Source organism: Scyliorhinus canicula, chromosome 7, assembly GCF_902713615.1.
Source record: "Scyliorhinus canicula chromosome 7, sScyCan1.1, whole genome shotgun sequence".
Taxonomy (NCBI): domain Eukaryota; kingdom Metazoa; phylum Chordata; class Chondrichthyes; order Carcharhiniformes; family Scyliorhinidae; genus Scyliorhinus; species Scyliorhinus canicula.
Genome location: NC_052152.1, coordinates 64,677 through 88,656, shown reverse-complemented (window position 1 = coordinate 88,656; position 23,980 = coordinate 64,677). Strand labels below are relative to the sequence as shown.

General features: G+C 50.4%; 1 protein-coding gene across 1 annotated transcript in view; it reads right to left on the bottom strand.

Annotated features, from left to right (window-relative positions):
- LOC119968698 (ubiquitin-associated and SH3 domain-containing protein A-like) overlaps positions 1–23,980 on the bottom strand; it is a 231,182-nt gene that overhangs the window by 173,498 nt on the left and 33,704 nt on the right. Inside the window, exons 4-5 of the mRNA XM_038801292.1 lie at positions 11,832–12,030; positions 5,985–6,154 (exon numbers count right to left, since the gene is read on the bottom strand). Of these exons, the coding sequence (XP_038657220.1) occupies positions 5,985–6,154; positions 11,832–12,030 (369 nt within the window). The remainder of the gene's footprint in view (positions 1–5,984; positions 6,155–11,831; positions 12,031–23,980) is intronic.

Below are 23,980 nucleotides of genomic sequence, written 5' to 3'. Positions count from 1 at the left end.
ATAGTATGGACAGCAAGCAGCGCCCGCAATGGAGTTTTGGATGTAGGGCTATTGGCGGACGAGGCGGTGTGCGAGAGACTGAGGAATTGTATGTTGAACTACCTGCAGGTAAATGATACGGGGGAGGCCTCAGCAGCCGTGGTCTGGGAAGCGCTGAAGGCAGTGGTGAGAGGAGAGCTGATCTCGATCCGGGCTCACAGGGACAGGATGAATAGGGCAGAGACGGACCGACTGGTAAAAGAGATTCTACGAGTGGATAGGAGATATGCGGAGGCTCCAGAGGCAGGGCTGTTAAGGGAACGCCGGAGGCTACAGGCAGAATTTGGTTTGTTAACCACAGGGAGGGCAGTGGGACAGCTCAGAAAGGTGAAGGGGACGATTTATGAGCACAGGGAGAAGGCCAGCAGGATGTTTTCACAGCAGCTCCGAAAGAGGGAGGCAGCTAGAGAAATAGGGAAAGTTATTGACGGGGATTGGAACTTAGTTGAGGATCGGCGGGGGTGAGCAAGGCCTTTCGGGATTTTTACAGCAGGTTGTATAGCAGGGGCCTCACGGTAGCATGGTGGTTAGCATCAATGCTTCACAGCTCCAGGGTCCCAGGTTCGATTCCCGGCTGGGTCACTGTCTGTGTGGAGTCTGCACGTCCTCCCCCTGTGTGCATGGGTTTCCTCCGGGTGCTCCGGTTTCCTCCCACAGTCCAAAGATGTGCGGGTTAGGTGGATTGGCCATGACAAATTGTCCGTAGTGTAAGGTTAATGGGGGGGATTGTTGGGATACGGGTTACGTGGGTTTAAGTAGGGTGATCATTGCTCGGCACAACATCGAGGGCCGAAGGGCCTGTTCTGTGCTGTACTGTTCTATGTTCTATGTTCTATGTATAGGTCAGAGCCCCCAGCGGGGCCGGAGGGGATGAGGCACTTTTTGGATGGGCTGACTTTCCCGAAGGTGGATGGGGAGCTGGTGGAAGGGCTGTGGGCCCCAATCAGGTTGGAAGAGATAGCGGAGGGTTTGAAGGCCATGCAGGCGGGCAAGGCCCCGGGACCGGACGGGTACCCAGCCGAGTTCTATAAAACGTTTTCTGGAATATTGGGGCCGGTGCTAATGAAGGTCTTTAACGAGGCCAAGGAAAGAGGGGCTCTGCCCCAGACGATGTCACAGGCCATGATCTCGCTCATTCTGAAAAGAGACAAGGACCCGGAGCTATGTGGGTCCTACAGGCCGATTTCCTTACTGAACATAGATGCCAAACTTCTGGCCAAAATGTTGTCCTCCAGGATTGAGGACTGTGTATCGGACGTTATAGTGCAGGATCAGACTGGGTTCGTTAAGGGTAGACAGCTGGTGGCCAATGTAAGAAGGCTGTTAAACGTGATCATGATGCCCCCGGAAGGTAGGGAAGTTGAGATGATTGTCATGATGGACGCGGAAAAAGCCTTTTACCGGATCGAGTGGGATTACTTATGGGAGGTGCTGGAGCGCTTCGGGTTTGGAAGGGGCTTTGTTGACTGGGTTAGGTTGCTGTACTGGGCTCCGGTAGCTAGTATACTGACAAACGGGATGACTTTGGACTATTTCAGGCTACACCAGGCGACGAGACAGGGATGCCCCCTCTCCCCACTGCTGTTTGAGCTGGTGATAGAGCCGCTGGCAATTGCTCTGTGGGCCTCAAGGGGCTGGATAGGGTTGGTCGGGGGGAGGGGAGGGGGGTTGGAGCACAGAGTCTCGCTCTATACGGATGACCTACTGCTGTATGTCTCAGACGCAATGGAGGGAATGGAGGAAATTATGGGAACGTTAGGGGAATTCGGCCGGTTTTCGGGGTACAAGCACAATATGGGGAAGAGCAAGATGTTTGTGGTCCAGGCGAGAGGTCAGGAGAGGTGACTGGGGGAACTGCGTTTCGATTGGTAGGGGACAGTTTCAGGTACCTGGGTATCCAAGTGGCGAGGGATTGGGACCGGCTACATAAATTGAACTTGGCCCGGTTGGTGGACCCGAAGGAGGATTTCCGGAGATGGGATGCGCTCCCGTTGTCTCTGGTGGGTACGGTGCAGTCGGTAAAAACGACGGTCCTCCCGAGTTATCCAATGCCTCCCCATCTTCATCCCGCGGTCCTTTTTTAAGCGGATCAATAAGATTATTGTGGGCTTTGTGTGGGGGGGGGGCAAATCCCGCGAGTGAAGAGGGCAATGCTCGAGCGGAGTCAGGGGGGTGGAGGGCTGGCGCTGCCAAATATCAGCAACTACTACTGGGCAGCTAACATAGCCATGGTGAGGAGGTGGCTGATGGGGGGGTGAGCCGGCGTGGGTGCGCATGAAGGCGGCTTCTTGTAAGGACACAAGCCTGGGAGAGTTGGTAATGGCGCCTCTGCCATTCCTGCCGGCGCGGTATTCCAGTCCAGTGGTGGTGGTGGCCCTGAGAGTCTGGGGGCAGTGGAGGAGACATGTGGGAGCAGAGGGGGCATTGGTATGGTCCCCAATCTGCGATAACCACTGGTTTGCCCTGGGGAGGATGGATGGGCGGTTCCAAATTTGGCGGGTGCTGAATCTTAATAAAGGGAGCTATGAAGATATGAGGCGTGAGTTGGCCTTGATAGATTGGGGAGAGTTAATTAAAGGGATGACAGTGGATAGACAATGGCAAACATTCAAGGAACGCTTGGGGGAACTACAGCAACTGTTCATTCCTGTCTGGCACAAAAGCAAAGGGGATAAGAGGGCCAATCCATGGCTTACAAAGGAAATTAGAAATAGTATCTGCAAAGGAAGAAGCATACAGATTGGCCAAGAAAAATAGTGGGCGGGATTCCCCCTTCTGGGGACTAAGTTCCCACGCACGCCGGAAAACAGGCGGAAATCATCCCGGACTTTTTACCAGAAAGTCCGGGGTGATTCTTCGTCTTCAAGGGGCTAGTTCAGAAGAATGAGGGGGGGGGGGGGGGGGGGGGGGGGGATCTCATAGAGACTTATAAAATTCTAACAGGACTGGACAGGGTAGGTGCAGGGAAGATGTTATCAATGATGGGTGTGTCCATAACCAGGGGTTACAGCCTGAGGATTCAGGGTAAACCATTTCGGACAGAGATAAGGAGACACTTCTTCACCCAAAGAGTGGTGAGTCTGTGGAAATCATTGCCACAGGAAGTAGTTGATGCTAAAACTTTGAATATATTCAAGAGGCGGCTGGATGTAGTACTTGGGGAGAATGGGATCAAAGGCAATGGGAAGAAAGCAGGATTAGGCTATTGAGTTGGGTGATCAGCCATCATCGTGATGAATGGTGGAGCAGGCTCGAAGGGCCAAAAGGCCTCCTCCTGCTCCTATCTTCTATATATCTATGTATCAATGAGATGTTTAAACCAGGCATCGTCAAACTCAGGGGCGCGAGAGCGTCGCGGCCGTGTGTTGGGAGGGTCGTGGAGCCGTCCATCACGGCGCTCCCGATCGCGCAAATCCGCGCGCAGCAGCCGGTGTTTAATAATGCCAGCTGTGAGCGGCCTTCAAAATGGCCAAGAACAGATTAAAAAAATTTGGCCGCACTGCGCATGCATGTCCGATTGTCGGTGCGCATGGGCACAGTTGCGCATGCGCAGTGTTGCCGCATTTTTTTTTATATGGTCGCAGCATTTTTTTTTTCCAAGTTCGGGGGGCCAAAGGGACCCAAAACCATTTTCTCCATTTTTGTCAGCAACAAACAAGATCAGAGAAAATGGTGGGTCGCGAAGGTCGGCCGGAAAAAAGGTTTGAAAAACACTGGTTTAAACTGACCCAATGCTCAGTTGGGTCGATAGTGGGGATTAATGGGTGTTTCTCTGGTTGGCAATCAGTAGCTAGTGGTGTCCCTCAGGGATCCGTGTTTGGCCCACAATTGTTCACAATTTACATAGATGATTTGGAGTTGGGGACCAAGGGCAATGTGTCCAAGTTTGCAGACGGCACTAAGATGAGTGGTAAAGCGAAAAGTGCAGAGGATACTGGAAGTCTGCAGAGGGATTTGGATAGGTTAAGTGAATGGGCTAGGGTCTGGCAGATGGAATACAATGTTGACAAATCTGAGGTTATCCATTTTGGTAGGAAAAACAGCAAAAGGGATTATTATTTAAATGATAAAATATTAAAACATGCTGCTGTGCAGAGAGACCTGGGTGTGCTAGTGCATGAGTCACAGAAAGTTGGTTTACAGGTGCAACAGGTGATTAAGAAGGCAAATGGAATTTTTTCCTTCATTGCTAGAGGGATGGAGTTTAAGACTAGGGAGGTTATGTTGCAATTGTATAAGGTGTTAGTGAGGCCACACCTGGAGTATTGTGTTCAGTTTTGGTCTCCTTACTTGAGAAAGGACGTACTGGCACTGGAGGGTGTGCAGAGGAGATTCACGAGGTTAATCCCAGAGCTGAAGGGGTTGGATTACGAGGAGAGGTTGAGTAGACTGGGACTGTACTCGTTGGAATTTAGAAGGATGAGGCGGGATCTTATAGAAACATATAAAATTATGAAGGGAATAGATAGGATAGATGCGGGCAGGTTGTTTCCACTAGCGGGTGAAAGCAGAACTAGGGGCATAGCCTCAAAATAAGGGGAAGTAGATTTAGGACTGAGTTTAGAAGGAACTTCTTCACCCAAAGGGTTGTGAATCTATGGAATTCCTTGCCCAGTGAAGCAGTTGAGGCTCCTTCATTAAATTTTTTTAAGATAGAGATAGATAGTTTTTTGAAGAATAAAGGGATTAAGGGTTATGGTGTTCGGGCCGGAAAGTGGAGCTGAGTCCACAAAAGATCAGCCATGATCTCATTGAATGGCGGAGCAGGCTCGAGGGGCCAGATGGCCTACTCCTGCTCCTAGTTCTCATGTTCTTATGATAGAGAAAAACTATTGGTGGTGGTGATGTCTGAGTGCAGAATAAAGGGACAGAGCTTTAATATGAGCCAGGACCTTCAGTGGTTGATGGCAGATTTTTGTTGGCTAAGTGTGTTACAAAACTAAAGTGGACAGATGGAGTGAAGATACTGATCAATCTCATTAAATGGTGGAACAGGCATCAGGGCTGAGTGGTGTCCTCCTGTTCCTTTGACTCGAAGGACCAAATGGTCTAATTCTGCTCCTATGTCTTATGGTCTTATGGTCTTCCTTAATCCAGCCAAGAAATCACATCTACAACAAGCAATTTAAATAGGGAACAAATACTGATGCATCCTGCAATGATCATCATGAGGACACTCTTGAAGTGAGCTTTGGCTACCCAAGACGGGATGGCGGTAGAGGCATATCCCCATTAAATCTCCTGACCATTACCTTAAATCTATGTCTTTGGCCATTTATACTTATATTTATATATATATATTTATATCTATATTTATAAACCAGCAGGGGCTGGTTTAGCTCACTCGGCTAAATCGCTGGCTTTTAAAGCAGACCAAGCAGGCCAGCAGCATGGTTCGATTCCCGTACCAGCCTCCCCGGACAGGCGCCGAAATGTGGAGACTAGGGGCTTTTCACAGTAACTTCATTGAGGCCTACTCGTGACAATAAGCGATTTTCATTTCATTTCATTTGCCCCTCAACTAAGGGGAAAGGTTTCTAACTATCTCCCCTGTCGATGTCCCTCATATGTTTGGATACCTCAATCATGTCCCCCCTCAGCCTTCTCAGCTCTAAGGTAAACAACCTCAGACTAACCAGGCTCTCTTCACAGCTGAAACACTCCAGGCAACGTCCTAGTGAAACTCCTCTGCACCCTCTCCTGAGCAATCACATCCTTCCTATAGTGTTGCGACCAGAACTGCACACAGTACTCCAGATGTGGCCTAACCAGCATTTTGTACAGCTCATCATAATCTCCCTGCTCTTATGTACAGTCCAAAGTCTCACCCAAGTTCTGCTCAAATTTGTTATGCAGTTAAATCTATATTCTGTTTCTTCTCCTTACCTCCACCCCAAATGTTCACTGACTCATACAAACACATAGCCAGTGATATGATCAGTTACCTGATAATGTACAAATCGCATGTCCCTGGAATAAACAGCTGCTGTCCATTGACAGGTAACATCCAATCTGATATTTCGAGCAAGTTCTTCCAACTTCCACTGCTGCTGTACCTGAAACTTGTGAGAAAGTGTAAGGTGGAGTTGCTTGCTGCAAAGTTCAATACGACAATCTGTATGGAAAAAATGCAAAACCACGATTCATTAGAAATCGTCAAATTCAGGGAACAGCATTTCCATGGAAAAGGTCTTCAAATATCTTCAGCAGGTCAAATCCAATGAATGCTCAGGAAAACAACAATGAATAATACCCCAACTATTCCTATAGTTTCATAGCCCCATGAATCACTCCATAGTCCTTGTGACAGCCCCATGCTCCTCAGCACCTGTGCTGATGGTCTCTAGTGTCAAACACAAGAAAATCTAAATTTCCACATAACTGTGCAGAAGTGGTGTCAGTCACCTGCGACACAACATGCCCATTATACATATGATGGGCATGTGTTTCACGGGCAAGTGTGTAATGGGTGGGTGCATGGTGGGTGGGTGTGTAAAAGGCAGGTTTGTAACAGGCATGGGTGTAATGGACTGATCTGTAACAGGTGGGTGTGTATTGGCTGGTTGTGTCTATCAGGCAGACGCAGAGACAAGTGAACAAAAGGTGGGCATGTAATGGGTGAAATGCAGGTGTGTAACGGGGGTAACGGGAGGGTGCAGAACGAGCAGCAACAATCATTTCAGCCATTTCTTAGCCCGCCAAACTTCAATTTCCCCTTCACTCGATCTGACAGCACAGAAAGCTAAAGTGTCCAAAAGGAATGAACCGGGATGGATGGTCCACACAGCGTTGATGCAGGCATCAGAAACAACAACGGCAAACCCAATCTAGGGGTTTGAGCCAAAATTGGGAGAGCTGTCTGACAGACTAGTCACAACAGCCTAACATAATTATGGAATCATACTGAACGGGAATGTCCCAGACATCATTTCTGGGTATGTCTTGTTCCAGTGGTGGCTCAATGGTAGACAGCGCGAGGAGTTGCTATGGGAGTCTTCAGTGTCAGGCATGATTGTATTGAACGGTGAGGCAGGCTCAGTGAACGGTGAGGCAGGGCCGGTGAGGCAGGGCCGGTGAACGGTGAGGCAGGGCCGGTGAACGGTGAGGCAGGGCCAGTGAACGGTGAGGCAGGGCCGGTGACGGTGAGGCAGGGCCGGTGAACGGTGGGGCAGAGGTGGTGAACGGTGGGGCAGAGGTGGTGAACGGTGAGGCAGGGCCGGTGAACGGTGGGGCAGAGGTGGTGAACGGTGGGGCAGGGCCGGTGAACGGTGGGGCAGGGCCGGTGAACGGTGAGGCAGGGCCGGTGAACGGTGAGGCAGAGTCGGTGAACGGTGGGGCAGGGCCGGTGAACGGTGAGGCAGTCTCGGTGAACGGTGGGGCAGGGCCGGTGAACGGTGAGGCAGGGCCGGTGAACGGTGGGGCAGGGCCGGTGAACGGTGAGGCAGGGCCGGTGAACGGTGAGGCAGGGCCGGTGAACGGTGAGGCAGGGCCGGTGAACGGTGGGGCAGGGCCGGTGAACGGTGAGGCAGGGCCGGTGAACGTGGGGCAGGGCCGGTGAACGGTGAGGCAGGGCCGGTGAGGGAGGGCCGGTGAACGGTGAGGCAGTCTCGGTGAACGGTGAGGGAGGGCCGGTGAACGGTGAGGCAGTCTCGGTGAACGGTGAGGGAGGGCCGGTGAACGGTGAGGCAGTCTCGGTGAACGGTGAGGCAGGGCCGGTGAACGTGGGGCAGGGCCGGTGAACGGTGAGGCAGGGCCGGTGAGGGAGGGCCGGTGAACGGTGAGGCAGTCTCGGTGAACGGTGAGGCAGGGCCGGTGAACGTGGGGCAGGGCCGGTGAACGGTGGGGCAGGGCCGGTGAACGGTGAGGCAGTCTCGGTGAACGGTGAGGCAGGGCCGGTGAACGTGGGGCAGGGCCGGTGAACGGTGGGGCAGGGCCGGTGAACGGTGAGGCAGGGCCGGTGAGGCAGGGCCGGTGAACGGTGGGGCAGGGCCGGTGAACGGTGGGGCAGGGCCGGTGAACGGTGAGGCAGTCTCGGTGAACGGTGAGGGAGGGCCGGTGAACGGTGAGGCAGTCTCGGTGAACGGTGAGGGAGGGCCGGTGAAAGGTGAGGCAGGGCCGGTGAAAGGTGAGGCAGAGCCGGTGAACGTTGAGGCAGTCTCGGTGAATGGTGAGGGAGGGCCGGTGAACGTGGGGCAGGGCCGGTGAACGGTGGGGCAGGGCCGGTGAACGGTGAGGCAGGGCCGGTGAGGCAGGGCCGGTGAACGGTGAGGCAGGGCCGGTGAACGGTGAGGCAGGGCCGGTGAACGGTGGGGCAGGGCCGGTGAACGGTGGGGCAGGGCCGGTGAACGGTGAGGCAGGGCCGGTGAACGGTGAGGCAGGGCCGGTGAACGGTGAGGCAGGGCCGGTGAACGGTGAGGCAGTCTCGGTGAACGGTGAGGGAGGGCCGGTGAACGGTGAGGCAGGGCCGGTGAACGGTGAGGCAGGGCCGGTGAACGGTGAGGGAGGGCCGGTGAACGGTGAGGCAGAGCCGGTGAACGGTGAGGGAGGGCCGGTGAACGGTGAGGGAGGGCCGGTGAACGGTGAAGCAGGGTCGAGACACTAAATTGCCTTCTCAAGCTGCTGGTTCTTATGTTCTCATCTTCTGTCTGTTGTGTCTGATTCCACTTTCCAGCTCTTGGTCTGTTGTCTTGTAGCTAACAGCACCTCAAGCACCGTGTTCTTGTATAATATGGTGAGTTCTTGATTCATAAGGGGATCAGGGTTCATAGAATCATCAAATCCCTACTGTGCTGAAAGAGGCCATTCGGCCCATCAAGTCTCCACTGATCGGCTCTATCCTATCTCCGTAACCCCCAAACCTAACCTGCACATCCCTGGACACAAAGGGTCAATTTAACATGGCTAATCCACCTAACCTGCTCATCTGGGGGCAGCACGGTAGCACAGTGGTTAGCACTGTTGTATCTCAGCTCCAGGATCCCAGGTTCAATTCCCGGCTTGGGTCACTGTCAGTGCGGAGTCTGCACGTTCTCCCCGTCTCTGCGTGGGTTTCCTCCGGGTGCTCCGGTTTCCTCTCAAACTCCAAAGATGTGCAGGTTAGGTGGATTGGCCATGATAAATTGCCCTTAGTGTCCAAAATTGCCCTTAGTGTTGGGTGGGGTTACTGGGTTATGGGGATAGGGTGGAGTTGTTGACCTTGGGTAGGATGCTCTTTCCAAGAGCCGGTGCAGACTCGATGGGCTGAATGGCCTCCTTCTGCACTGTAAATTCTATGATTCACCCGGAGGAAACCCACGCAGACATGAGGAGAAAGCGCAAACTCCGCACAGTCACCCAAGGGTGGAATTGAACCCAGTGAATCCCGGTGCTGTGAAGCAGCCACTGTGCCACCGTTATGGGGAGAAGGTACGAGAATGGCAATGAGAACTATATCAGCCATGATTGAACAGCGGAGCAGTCTCGATGGGCCGAATGGCCTAATTGGCATCTGAAGGACAGCTGAGGGTGACAAGGGTGCAGAATTTACTCTGGGTGGGGGATTTCACCAAGAGTGGCTCAGTAGCACCACAGACCAAGCTGGCCAGGACTGAAAGGACATAGCTGCTGGATTTTGTCGGCTGCAGGTGGATCTCACCTTCAACAACCTGACAACATGCTTGACAACATCCAGGACAAAGCAGCCTGTTTGATTGCTCTTCCTTCCACAAACATTCACTCCCTCCATCACCGACACGATGCGCACCATGTACAAGATGGACTGCAGGATCTCACCAAGGCTTCTTTGGCAGCACCTTCCAAACCCATGACCATTAGGGGCTGGTTTAGCTCACTGAGCTAAATCACTGGCTTTGAAAGCAGACCAAGGCAGGCCAGCAGCACGGTTCAATTCCTGTACCAGCCTCCCCGAACAGGCGCCGGAATGTGGCGACTAGGGGCTTTTCACAGTAACTTAATTGAAGCCTACTCGTGACAATAAGCAATTTCATTTTTCATTTCATTTCACTACTATCTAGAAGGACAAGAACAGAAGATACCTGGGAACCCACCACCTAGAGGTTCCCCTCCGAGTCACTCACCACCCTGACTTGGAAATATATCGCCGTTCCTTCACTGTCACTGGGACACAATCCTGGAACTCCCTTTCCCCCCAGATCCCTCTGAGCTGCAGCTTTCTGCCGTCTGTCTCCATTTGAATCATATTCAGCTCCTTTATTCTTCCTCTCCACCAGAATTTATTGTCTAGGGAGGGGTAAACCTTCCCAGAAGTCCGCGGGACAAACTTCCTGTTTCCTGCAAAGTAATTTAAACTTACAACTCACCTCCTCTTTTCAATGTCCCGACTGTCTTACCTCTCGCGCTGTGGCCTCCTTCTGTACTGTAAGAAATCTATGATTCTGTGGGAGGGATGTGGCCTCCGCTGGTTAGGCCAGCATTCATTGTCCATCCCTAATTGTCCTTGTGAAGATGGTGGTGAGCTGCCTTCTTGAACCATTGCAGCCCCTGCGGTGTAGGTACATCCACAGTGCTGTTAGGGAGGGAGTTCTAAGATTTTGACCCAGCGACAGTGAAGCAACGCCGATATATTTGCAAGTCAGGGTGGTGAGTGGCTTGGAGGGGAACCTCCAGGTGGTGGTGTTTAGCTTGTTTTAATGTTTGAGGATGGCCGATATAATTACTGTAAACTAACTTTCTTAATAACAAACCATGAACACATATTGCAAGGCCTCCGCATACATTATATCTAACATTGGAGTCCTCTACCACAATCACCTTATTATCAGACAGTCCCACATATAACTGCTGCCCTTGTCCTTCTAGATGGTGGTGGTCAAGGGTTTGAAATGTGCTATCTAAGGAGCCTTGGTGCACCTTGTACATGGCACACACTATTGTTCCTGCCTTAGAACATAGAACATAGAACATAGAACGATACAGCGCAGTACAGGCCCTTCGGCCCACAATGTTGCACCGACATGGGAAGTCAAAAACTAAAGGCCATCTAACCTACACTATGCCATTATCATCCATATGCTTATCCAATAAACTTTTAAATGCCCTCAATGTTGGCGAGTTCACTACTGTTGCAGGTAGGGCATTCCACGGCCTCACCACTCTTTGCGTAAAAAACCCACCTCTGACCTCTGTCCTATATCTATTACCCCTCAATTTAAGGCTATGTCCCCTCGTGCTAGCCACCTCCATCCATAGGAGAAGGCTCTCACTGTCCACCCTATCTAACCCTCTGATCATTTTGTATGCCTCTATTAAGTCACCTCTTAACCTTCTTCTCTCTAACGAAAACAACCTCAAGTCCATCAGCCTTTCCTCATAAGATTTTCCCTCCATACCAGGCAACATCCTGGTAAATCGCCTCTGCACCCGTTCCAAAGTTTCCTGGTCAAATGCAGCCCGATGTTTTGAGTCAAGCATTTTATGTCCTGACAACATTCTGTTGAGAAAATTGATTTTCTCCCCCCCCCCCCTTTTATGTTATTTGTGCTGAAAAATTAATCTATTTTTATCCAGTCATCACTCAGTTAAATAAACTTTTATCCATTTATTTTATTAAACCTGACGATAATTTTGAACGGCCCTATCAGATTTTTGCCAGTCTCCTCGAATCCCCTGTGATGTACAGTTGCTGGATTTGTTGGTTCCTTTGCCTCAATGGAATAGTACTGCCACTCACTTCGCTAATCAGACACGTTACATATTTACAATTATTTATTTGTTAGTTCAGTAGAAGATATGTTGATACTTTGCAAGATATCAAACAAAACTGTTTCCTGTACCTGCCAAGGCTGTTGCTTCTGCAGCAAAGGCCAACGCAAACTGTCTGATGATGTCGGAACTTGTCTCATCAAAGAAGTATCCGATATAAGTTGGGCTTGTGTGAAGACTCAGAGAGAGGCAGGTTGGGAAACGATCTACAAACTTGTCTCCTGCTTCCTTCAGTGCTCCATACAAACTCTCCACTTTACTATCTTCACACTGCAGATAGAAATTCCGTCAATGACAATTGCATCACACTAAACCCATTCAAAACCTGAAAGTTCAGGGAGAATCTGCAGTGGTAACAAATGAAAGGTATTGTGATAGAGCTCTGAGTGCTGGGACTTAACCAATTCCATTTTATCCTTCATTTTGGGAAATCATTCTTCCAGGAACATTAAAGAACAAAACAGGACATTCGGATAAATTTTCCCAGCAATGTGGATTTAGGGGACATGTGAACCAAGTCAGTGACACCCACTTCACAGAGTGGGCTTGACAATTATTTCAACTAAAGGCCACTCTGTCAGCAAACCCAGCTCCTGACTTCATTACAGACTTGGTTCAGACATGGACAAAAGAGCTGAATGCCAGAGGGGAGGTGAGATTGACTGCACTTGGCATCAAGGCAGCATTTGACTAAGTCGAGCATTAGGTGTAGCCCTAGCAAACCTGGAGTCAATGGGAATCAGGAGAAAAACCCTTCGCTGGTTGGAGCCATGCCTGGCACAAAGGAAGAAGTTGTGACAAAATAAAAGCAAATTACTGCGGATGCTGGAATCTGAAACCAAAGAAAATGCTGGAAAATCTCAGCAGGTCTGGCAGCATCTGTAGGGAGAGAAAAGAGCTAACGTTCTGAGTCAAGATGACCCTTTGTCAAAGCTGCTTGATGTTTTGATGGTTGGAGGTCAATCCTCTCAGCTCAGGGGAGGTAGTGGGGTATGGTATTGTCGCTCGACTAGTAATCCAGATACCCAGAGTCATGCCATGGCAAGAACAAGAACAAAGAACAATATAGCAGAGGAACAGGCCCTCCGGCCCTCCAAACCTGTACCGGTCATTATACCAACCCTTGGCCAAAACCCTCAGCACTTCCTTGTGCCGTATCCCTCTATACCCATCTTATCCATGTATTTGTTGAGATGCGTTTTGAACGCCGTTAATGTATCTGCAACATGTATTCCCGTGCATACAGACAGACAATACTGGACAATCTCAGCAGGTCTGACAGCCTCTGGGGAGAGAGAAGGGAGCGAACGTTTCGAGTCTGGGTGACTCTTGTCAAAGCTGGAGAGAGCTGGAAATAGGATCAGATTTATACTGTAGTGGGGGGTGTGGAGCAGTGGGACTGGATAGGGGGCTAGTGATAGGGAGAGATTGACAAAGATGTTGAGGACAGAAAGATAAAAGGAATGTAAATGGGGGCGACAGGAAAGGATCCAGACCTTGTATCCCCTTTGCCTTGTTTGTCCGGCCCAAGTGCATCACCTCACACTTTTCCAGATTGAATTCCATTTGCCATTGATCAGCCCGTCTGACCAGCCCGTCTATATCCTCCTGTAATCGACGGCTTCCTCCTCACTATTTACCACCCCACCAATTTTTGCTTTCACAAACTTACTGATCAACCCTCCTACATTCATGTCAAAATCATTGATATCAACCCCAAACAGCAAGGGTCCCAATACTGATCCCTGCGGGACCCCACTGGACACAGGCTTCCAGTCAGAAACACACCCCTCGCCCATCACCCTCAGCTTCCTCCCATCCAGCCAATTCCGGATCCAATTTACCAAATTTCCTTGGATCCCCTGGGCTCTGACCTTCGCTATCAGTCTCCCATGTGGGACCTAATCAAAAGCCTTGCTGAAGTCCTGCAGACTACGTTAAATGCATTTCCCTCATCTACACACCTGGTCACCTCTTCGAAAATTCAATCAAGCTGGTCAGACATGACTTTCCCTTAACAAAACTATGCTGACTGTTCTTGATTGATCCCGGCCTCTCCAAATGCAGATTATAGAATCATAGAATTTACAGTGCAGAAGGAGGCCATTCTGCCCATCGAGTCTGCACTGACCCTTAAAAGGAGCACTCTATCCAAGCCCACACCCTATCCCTGTGACCCAGTAACCTCACCCAACCTTCTTGGACACTAAGGGCAATTTATCATGGCCAATCCACCTAACCTGCACACCTTTGGACTGTGGGAGGAAACCGGAGCACCCGGAGGAAACCCATGCAGACAAGAGGAGAACGTGCAGACTCTGCACAAATAGTGACCCAAGCCGGGAATCGAACCTGGCACCCTGGAGCTGTGAACCAACTGTGCTAACTACTGTGCTACTGTGCTGCCCAGTGGCAGAGACAGATTAATTCTGTCTCCGTCAGATTATTCTTTAAGCAGACCTTCTCCTGCCAGTCGTGTTCCACTCAGGATGGTGATGTCAGTGTTGTAGTGGCAGTGTTCCCGGGGTATGTCAATAGTGCGACGTTCGGATCTGTCACTGTTGGAGTTGTTTGCAAAGGTCCTGACAGACAACTTCGACTCCAGTGCACCAGTGCAGCCTTCGGAGGCCTGAGGAACAGAGTGTTCAAAAATCGAGACCTCAATCCAGCACCAAGCTCATAGTCTACAGAGCAGCCGTGGTCCCTGCCTTCCTGTCTGCATCAGAAACATGGGCAATCTACAGCAGGCACCTCAAATCCTGGGAGGGCCTTCACAAAATCCTGCTCGTTCACTCAGTAGCAAGGCACTGGCCACTGGGACTTCAAGTGGCGGCCATGGAGTAAACCGTCTCACATTCAGCAGCTCTCACCCTTAGAGTATTTTTTAAGCGTTTGAGCTGGATTTTTCAGAAAATCTCTCAACATAAGTTGATCGAAGGGAGAGGAAAAGGAGGTGGAATCGTGTCCAAATAAGAGTCGATAAAGGAGAAACCAAAAGATGAGTGAAGGCAGGAACCGAGACCAAGCGTGTCCACGCCAGCTCACTGGTCGATGGAGCAATGGGTCAAGTACCTGGATGAGAAGTTCACCCGGCATTGCAAGGAGTGTACAGAAGATGTAACCCAGATGGTCGCCTCGATTAAGGAGGTGGTTTACCGGGTGGAGGAGAAAATGACGACCCAGGGACAGGAGATTCTAAAGCTGCAGGAGCTGGCGAGTGACCGAGAGGAGGAGTCCACGGCGATGGCTTTGGAAATTAGCAGACTACAGGACAGCCAGAAATGACTGCTGGATAAAATGGAAGACTTAGAGAATCGGTCACGCAGGCAAAATATCTGAATCGTCGGGCTGCCAGAGGGGGAGGAGGGATCAGATGCCGGAGTGTATGTGGGGAAGATGTTGCAGGAGATGGTCGGGGCCAATGGGTGGTATTCTCCGCTCCCGATAAAAAATGGGATGGCCGTCGTGAAACGACAGCCCGATACGGCCCCGCTCCTGAGCTATTCATGCCCCGGAAATGAGCGAGGAGCGGGGCCGCGGGTGTCACACGTCAAATGGCGCAAAAAGGCTGCGACTCCTGAATGACGCCGCTCCGCGTCGTACAAAGGCGCGAGCGGCCAGAAGAACCGAGGAAGCGGCGAGGATGGTCGAGCCACGGAGGGCCATGTCTCCCCCCTTCTCCTTCTCCCCCTTCTCCTTCTCCCCCCACCCCCCCCTTCCCCCCCCCACCCCCTTCCCCCCTTCCCCCACCCCCCTCCCCCCTCACCCCCCCTCCCCCCCACCCCCCCACCTCCCCCCCCACCTCCATCCCCCCCACCCCCCCCACCTCCCCCCCCCACCTCCCTCCCCCCCCCCCCACTCTTCGCTGCATTCTCCGCGATGCCAGCCCCGGTTTGCTCACAGTCCGGCGGTCCGCTCACCTCCTTTGATTTATTTGAAAAGCAGATGTGTCAGCCGGTGTACTCAACTTGTGTGCCGACGTTGGGACTTCGGCCCATCCGGGCCGGAGAATAGCGGGAGGCCGGTTTTGGCCGTTTCTGGCAATTTGACGGGGTTATTCGCGGGAAAGGCGGTCGGAAAAATTTGCCCGTTGGGGAGAATAGCGGGAGCGTGCCGGACCGGTGTCGTGGGAAAAAACGGTGCGTCCCGCTATTCTCCGCACCGGCGTGGGGGTCAGAGAATTCCGCCCAATGTGTTTGACAAGCCGCTGGAGGTGGACCGGGCGGACAGGGTGCTCGTACGTAAGCCCCAGGGTAGTGAGCCCCCGAGAGCCATGGTGATGAGGCTATATCGATTCCTCAACAAGGAGCGTATCATGAAGGGGGCCAGGCAGCCGAAACGGTACATGTGGGAAGAAGCGAGCACTTTTCCAGGAGATTCATCCGGAGTGAGACTCATACAGAGTGAGGATTGAAATTTGGTAATTTGGTGCAGTGAGGTAATTCGGTGCAGAGTGTGAGGAGGTGCCTTTTAACCCTGGTAAGTGACTGGTAAGTAGTCTCTCTTTTTCTTTTCATTGTCTAATTTACTTATTTTTATTTTGAAATTCTAGTTGTTTAAGTTTACCAAGGGTTTAAGACATGGCAGGAGATCCCAGACCCGTGTCATGCTCCTCGTGTGCGATGTGGGAGCTCAGGGACACGGCCACTGTCCCTGGCTCCTTCACGTGCAAGAAGTGTGTTCAGTTGCAGCTCTTGTTAGACCGCTTGACGGCTCTGGAGCTGCGGATGGACTCACTTTGGAGCATCCGCGATGCTGAGGAGGTCGTGGATAGCACGTTTAGCGAGTTGGTCACACCGCAGGTGAAGGTTACTGAGGGAGATAGAAAATGGGTGACCAAAAGAAAGAGCAAGAGTAGGAAGGCAGTGCAGGTGTCCCCTGCGGTCATCTCCCTGCAAAACAGATATACCGCTTTGGATACTGTTGAGGAAGATGGCTCACCAGGGGAAGGCAGCAGCAGCCAGGTTCATGGCACCGTGGCTGGCTCTGCTGCACAGCAGGGTAGGAAGAAAAATGGCAGGGCTATAGTGATAGGGGACTCGATCGTAAGGGGAATAGACAGGCGGTTCTGTGGACGCAATCGAGACTCCAGGATGGTATGTTGCCTCCCTGGTGCAAGGGTCAAGGATGTCTCGGAGCGGCTGCAGGACATTCTGGGGGGGGGAGGGTGAACAGCCAGCTGTCGTGGTGCACATAGGCACCAACGATATAGGTAAAAAACGGGATGAGGTCCTACAAGCGGAATTCAGGGAGTAAGGAGTTAAACTAAAATGTAGGACCTCAAAGGTAGTAATCTCAGGATTGCTACCAGTGCCACGAGCTAGTCAGAGTAGGAATGTCAGGATAGATAGGATGAATGCGTGGCTTGAGAGATGGTGCAAGAGGGAGGGATTCAAATTCCTGGGGCATTGGGACCGGTTCTGGGGGAGGTGGGACCAGTACAAACCGGACGGTCTGCACTTGGGCAGGACTGGAACCGATGTCCTAGGGGGGGTGTTTTCTAGAGCTGTTGGGGAGGGTTTAAACTAATGTGGCAGGGGGATGGGAACCGATGCAGGAAGTTGGAAGGTAGTAAAACAGGGACAGAAACAAAAGGAAGTAAGGGGAAAAGTGCAAGGCAGAGAAGACATAGTCAGAAATCCATAAGGGCGACAGTACAAGGTGCAGTGACTGAGGGGAGCACAGTGAATAGGCCCAGTAATAACAAAAGGAATAAAACTGGAGATGTTAAGATTCAAAACAGAGGTAAAAAAACCAACATAAGTGTACTTTACCTGAATGCTCGTAGTATTCGGAATAAAGTAAATGACTTGGTGGCACAAATCATCATAAATGACTATGATTTAGTGGCCATTACTGAAACATGGTTAAAGGATGGTCACGACTGGGAGTTAAATATCCGAGGGTATCAAACTATTCGGAAGGACAGAGTGGATGGTAAGGGAGGTGGTGTTGCTCTGTTATTTAAGGATGACATCCGGGCAATAGTAAGGGATGACATCGGTGCTATGGAGGATAAGGTTGAATCCATTTGGGTGGAAATCAGGAATAGTAAGGCGAAAAAGTCACTGATAGGAGTAGTCTATCGGCCACCAAATAGTAATGAGATGGTGGGGCAGGCAATAAACAAAGAAATAACTGATGCATGTAGAAATGGTACAGCAGTTATCATGGGGGATTTTAATCTACATGTCGATTGGTTTAACCAGGTCGGTCAAGGCAACCGTGAGGAGGAGTTTATAGAATGTATCCGCGATAGTTTCCTAGAACAGTATGTAATGGAACCTACGAGGGAACAAGCGGTCCTAGATCTTGTCCTGTGTAATGAGACAGGATTGATTCATGATCTCATAGTTAGGGATCCTCTCGAAAGGAGCGATCACAATATGGTGGAATTTAAAATACAGATGGAGGGTGAGAAAGTAAAATCAAATACTAGTGTTTTGTGTTTAAACAAAGGAGATTACAATGGGATGAGAGAAGAACTAGCTAAGGTAGACTGGGAGCTAAGACTTTATGGTGGAACAGTTGAGGAACAGTGGAGAACCTTCCAAGCGATTTTTCACAGTGCTCAGCAAAGGTTTATACCAACAAAAAGGAAGGACGGAAGAAAGAGGGAAAATCGACCGTGGATATCTAAGGAAATAAGGGAGAGTATCAAATTGAAGTAAAAAGCATATAAAGTGGCAAAGATTGCTGGGAGATTAGAGGACTGGGAAATCTTTAGGGGGCAACAGAAAGCTACTAAAAAAGCTATAAAGAAGAGTAAGATAGAGTATGAGAGTAAACTTGCTCAGAATATAAAAACAGACAGTAAAAGTTTTTACAAATATATAAGACAAAAAAGAGTGGCTAAGGTAAATATTGGTCCTTTAGAGGATGAGAAGGGAGTTTTAGTAATGGGAAATGAAGAAATGGCTGAGGAACTGAACAGGTTTTTTGGGTCGGTCTTCACAGTGGAAGACACAAATAACATGCCAACGACTGATAGAAATGAGGCTATGACAGGTGAGGACCTTGAGATGATTGTTATCACTAAGGAGGGAGTGATGGGCAAGCTAATGGGGCTAAAGGTAGACAAGTCTCCTGGCCCTGATGGAATGCATCCCAGAGTGCTAAAAGAGATGGCTAGGGAAATTGCAGATGCACTAGTGATAATTTACCGAAATTCACTAGACTCTGGGGTGGTCCCGGTGGATTGGAAATTAGCAAACGTGACGCCACTGTTTAAAAAAGGAGGTAGGCAGAAAGCAGGAAATTATAGGCCAGTGAGTTTAACTTCGGTAATAGGGAAGATGCTGGAATCTATCATCAAGGAAGAAATTGCGAGGCATCTGGATAGAAATTGTCCCATTGGGCAGACGCAGCATGGGTTCGTAAAAGGCAGGTCATGCCTAACTAATTTAGTGGAATTTTTTGAGGACATTACCAGTGCAGTAGATAACGGGGAGCCGATGGATGTGGTATATCTGGATTTCCAGAAAGCCTTTGACAAGGTGCCACACAAAAGGTTGCTGCATAAGATAAAGATGCATGGCATTAAGGGTAAAGTAGTAGCATGGATAGAGGATTGGTTAATTAATAGAAAGCAAAGAGTTGGGATAAATGGGTGTTTCTCTGGTTGGCAATCAGTAGCTAGTGGTGTCCCTCAGGGATCCGTGTTGGGCCCACAATTGTTCACAATTTACATTGATGATTTGGAGTTGGGGACCAAGGGCAATGTGTCCAAGTTTGCAGATGACACTAAGATGAGTGGTAAAGCGAAAAGTGCAGAGGATACTGGAAGTCTGCAGAGGGATTTGGATAGGTTAAGTGAATGGGCTCGGGTCTGGCAGATGGAATACAATGTTGACAAATGTGAGGTTATCCATTTTGGTAGGAATAACAGCAAACGGGATTATTATTTAAACGATAAATTATTAAAGCATGCCGCTGTTCAGAGAGACTTGGGTGTGCTAGTGCATGAGTCACAGAAGGTTGGTTTACAAGTGCAACAGGTGATTAAGAAGGCAAATGGAATTTTGTCCTTCATTGCTAGAGGGATGGAGTTTAAGACTAGGGAGGTTATGTTGCAATTGTATAAGGTGTTGGTGCGGCCACACCTGGAGTATTGTGTTCAGTTTTGGTCTCCTTACTTGAGAAAGGACGTACTGGTGCTGGAGGGTGTGCAGAGGAGATTCACTAGGTTAATCCCAGAGCTGAAGGGGTTGGATTATGAGGAGAGGTTGAGTAGACTGGGACTGTACTCGTTGGAATATAGAAGGATGAGGGGGGATCTTATAGAAACATTTAAAATTATGAAGGGAATAGATAGGATAGATGCGGGCAGGTTGTTTCCACTAGCGGGTGACAGCAGAACTAGGGGGCATAGCCTCAAAATAAGGGGAAGTAGATTTAGGACTGAGTTTAGGAGGAACTTCTTCACCCAAAGGGTTGTGAATCTATGGAATTCCTTGCCCAGTGAAGCAGTTGAGGCTCCTTCATTACATGTTTTTAAGGTAAAGATAGATAGTTTTTTGAAGAATAAAGGGATTAAGGGTTATGGTGTTCGGGCCGGAAAGTGGAGCTGAGTCCACAAAAGATCAGCCATGATCTAATTGAATGGCGGAGCAGGCTCGAGGGGCCAGATGGCCTACTCCTGCTCCTAGTTCTTATGTTCTTATGTTCTTATGAATCAGAGATCCGGGAGTACCAAGAAGCTTCTTCTTTTGTGCTGGACTCTGTTTGAAGGTGATAGGATTGATTAGAATCGGTTAAAGGTACCGGGCGACCAGAACTCACAAAGAGGAGAGCAAGTTTCAACAAAGTTAAGGCGGCCCTGTTTGAGAAAGACATTAAATTCGGACTGTGGTGGGCGGAGCTTGAGGGACGGGATGGCGTGGTGGGGAGGAGAGAAACATGAGCCGGGATTCTCCCCTACCCAGCGGGGCGGAGGGTCCTGGCATACCGGAGTGGCGAGAACCTTTAGTGGCTAGGCCCGCGCCGCAGTGGTTGGCGCCCCACCGATCGACGTGAACGACCTTTGGTGCCCCGCCAGCCGGCGTCATGGCTGGCCGAAAGGCCTTCGCCAGCCGGTGTGAGCAGCCGCTGACATCACCCCGGCGCATGTTCGGTGGAGGGGGTCTCTTCCGCCTCCGCCATGGTGGAGTCGTGGTGGCGGTGGAAGAAAAAGAGTGCCCCCACAGCACAGGCCCGCCCGCCGATCAGTGGGCCCCGATCGCGGGCCAGGCCACCGTGGGAGCACCCCCCGGGGTCAGATCGCCGGGGTGATCTGAGTTTGGTGGAAGGGACAGTCTTGTTTAAAATTTCAGACTTTTAATTCTGTGAGTTAAGTTGCGATGTTCGGGAAGAAAAGGGTTTTGGTGTTTTAATTTTTTTTCTTTCCTCTCATTTTGTGTAATTTGATTTTGATTTATTGCTTTATCTACTGGATAGAAGGAAGAACTTTTAATATGCGATGGGGTGTTTTAGTTTCTGCAAGAAGGGTGGTTGATTCTTGCATGCATAATTTTGCTTAAGCTGCTTGAAGCTTCTTCTTTTGTGCTGGATTCTGTTTGAAGGCAATAGGACTGATTAGAATCGGTTAGAGGGAGAGGGGTTTGCCTCATTACCTGCGCATTGGGGGAGGGTAAGTTTGGTTTTTGGGATTGTTGTTACTGTATTGAGTGCTTGTTTTATTGTTAGGTATGATAGAATCTGACAGTCAGCAGGCTTTTTGACGCCAGAGGGTGGAAGATGCTGAGCTAGCTGGATAGCTTGTTCACGGGAGCAAAGTGGGGGGAGAGCTGAGAAAAGACAAAGTTGGGGGGGAGGGGTGGGCGGGAGGGGGGTTACTGCTGACGGGTAAGGGACAGCTAGGAGACTGGAGATGGAGATCAGATTGCGGTCGCTACCGAGGGGCGGATCAAGTGAGGTGCAGAACACGGGCTAGGAGCTGGCCTAGGAAAGGTCATGGTTGAATGACAGGGGAGGGGGGGCAAAAGCCCCCCCCCCGACCAGACTGGTTACATGGAATGTTCGGATTGAACGGGCCGGTTAAGAGAGCTCGTGTGTTCACACCCTGAGACAGTTAAAAGCCGACGTGTCAATGTTACAGAAGACACACCTGAAGCTGGGAAACCAAATTAGATTAAAGAAGGGACGGGTCGGGCAAGTGTTTCATTCAGGACTGGACTTAAAACATCCAACATCCAACATTAGACGGCTTCTTAATGTAATTATGATGCCAGCGGAGGGGCGTGAGGCTGAGGTGGTAGTTGCCATGGATGCGGAGAAGGCTTTTGATCGAGTGAAGTTCGAGTGAATATCTATGGGATATTTTAGGCAGGTTTGGGTTTGGGCAGGGATTTGTAGAGTGGGTCCGGTTTTTGTACCAGGCTCTGGTGGCAAACGTAAGAACTAACCGGGTTCGGTCAGAACACTTTAGTCTTTGTCGGGGGACAAGGCAGGGATGCCCGCTCTCCCCATTACTGTTTGCCATGGCCATAGAACCCTTAGCAATGGCTCTGAGAGCAGCGAATACCTGGAGGGGAATAGTGAGGGGAGGGGGGTGGAGCACAGGGTCTCTCTCTATGCGGACTATTTACTGCTTTATATCACAGACCCAGTGGGGGGATGACCAAAATCATGGAGGTATTACAAGAATTTGGGCAATTTTCAGGCTATAAGTTAAATATGGGAAAGAGCGAGATGTTTGTGATTATTGCACGGGAGCAGGAAAGGAGGCTGAAGGAGCTGCCTTTTAAAGTGGTTGGGAAGAGTTTTAGGTATCTGGGGATTCAAGTGGCCAAGGATTGGGGGCAGCTTCACAAGTTAAATTTGGGCAAAGCAGTGGATCAAATGAGAAGGGATTTTTGTAGATGGGACATGCTCCCACTGACGCTGGCAGGGAGGGTTCAGACGGTGAAGATGACTGTCCTTCCGAGACTGCTTTGCTTTTTTCAGTGTCTCCCGATTTTTGTCCCAAAGGCTTTTTTCAGAAGTATGAATGTGGCGATATTGAGGTTTATATGGACGGGTAAAACCTCGAGAGTAAGGCGGGTACTCCTGGAACGGGCCTGCGGGGAAGGGGGATTGGCTCTCCCAAGCTTTATTAACTATTACTGGGCTGCCAACATATTGATGGTCAGGAAGTGGGTAGTGGGGGAGGGGTCGGTCTGGGAGCGGATGGAGGCAGCATCCTGCAAAGGTACGAGTCTGGAGGTATTACTGATGGTGCCCCTGCCATTCTCGCTGGCTCGGTACTCCACAAGTCCTGTGGTGGTGGCAGCCCTGAGGGTGTGGGGGCAATGGAGGCAGCATTTGAGACTGGAGGGGGCGTCAGTGTGGTCACCGATCTGTGACAATCACCGGTTTGTCCCGAGGGGGGGGGGGGGGAGCTGGATGGGGGCTTTAAGATATGGCAGCGGGCAGGGATTGAGAGGTTTGGGGATCTATTCATCCAGGAGGGCTTTCCGACCTTGGAGACATTAGAGGAGGAGTTTGACTTGCCGGGAGGGAACGGGTTTCGGTATCTTCAAGTGCTGGACTTTGTACGGAGACAGGTCCCAAGCTTTCCCCGCCTCCCCCTGAGGGGACTACAGGATAAAGTGCTGTCAGAAACATGGGTTGGAAGTGGGAAGAACATAAGAACATAAGATTTCAGGTTTCAGACGTATACAGGGAATTGTTAGAGTGGGAAGGGGCCCCTATCAGACAGGTGAAGAGGAAGTGGGAAGAGGAGCTGGAAGGGGAGCTGGAAACTGAACAGTGGGAAAAAGCCTTGAAAAGGGTAAATGCATCCTCGTCCTGTGCTAGACTCAGCTTGATTCAGTTCAAGGTAGTCTGCATGGCCCACATAATGGTAGCCCGGATGAATAGGTTCTTCAGGGAACATAAGAACATAGAACATAGAACATAGAACATAGAACAGTACAGCACAGAACAGGCCCTTCGGCCCTCAATGTTGTGCCGAGCCATGATCACACTAATCAAACCTACGTATCCACCCTATACCCGTAACCCAACAACCCCCCCTTAACCTTACTTTTTTTATTAGGACACTACGGGCAATTTAGCATGGCCAATCCACCTAACCCGCACATCTTTGGACTGTGGGAGGAAACCGGAGCACCCGGAGGAAACCCACGCACACAGGGGGAGGACGTGCAGACTCCACACAGACAGTGACCCAGCCGGGAATCGAACCTGGGACCCTGGAGCTGTGAAGCATTTATGCTAA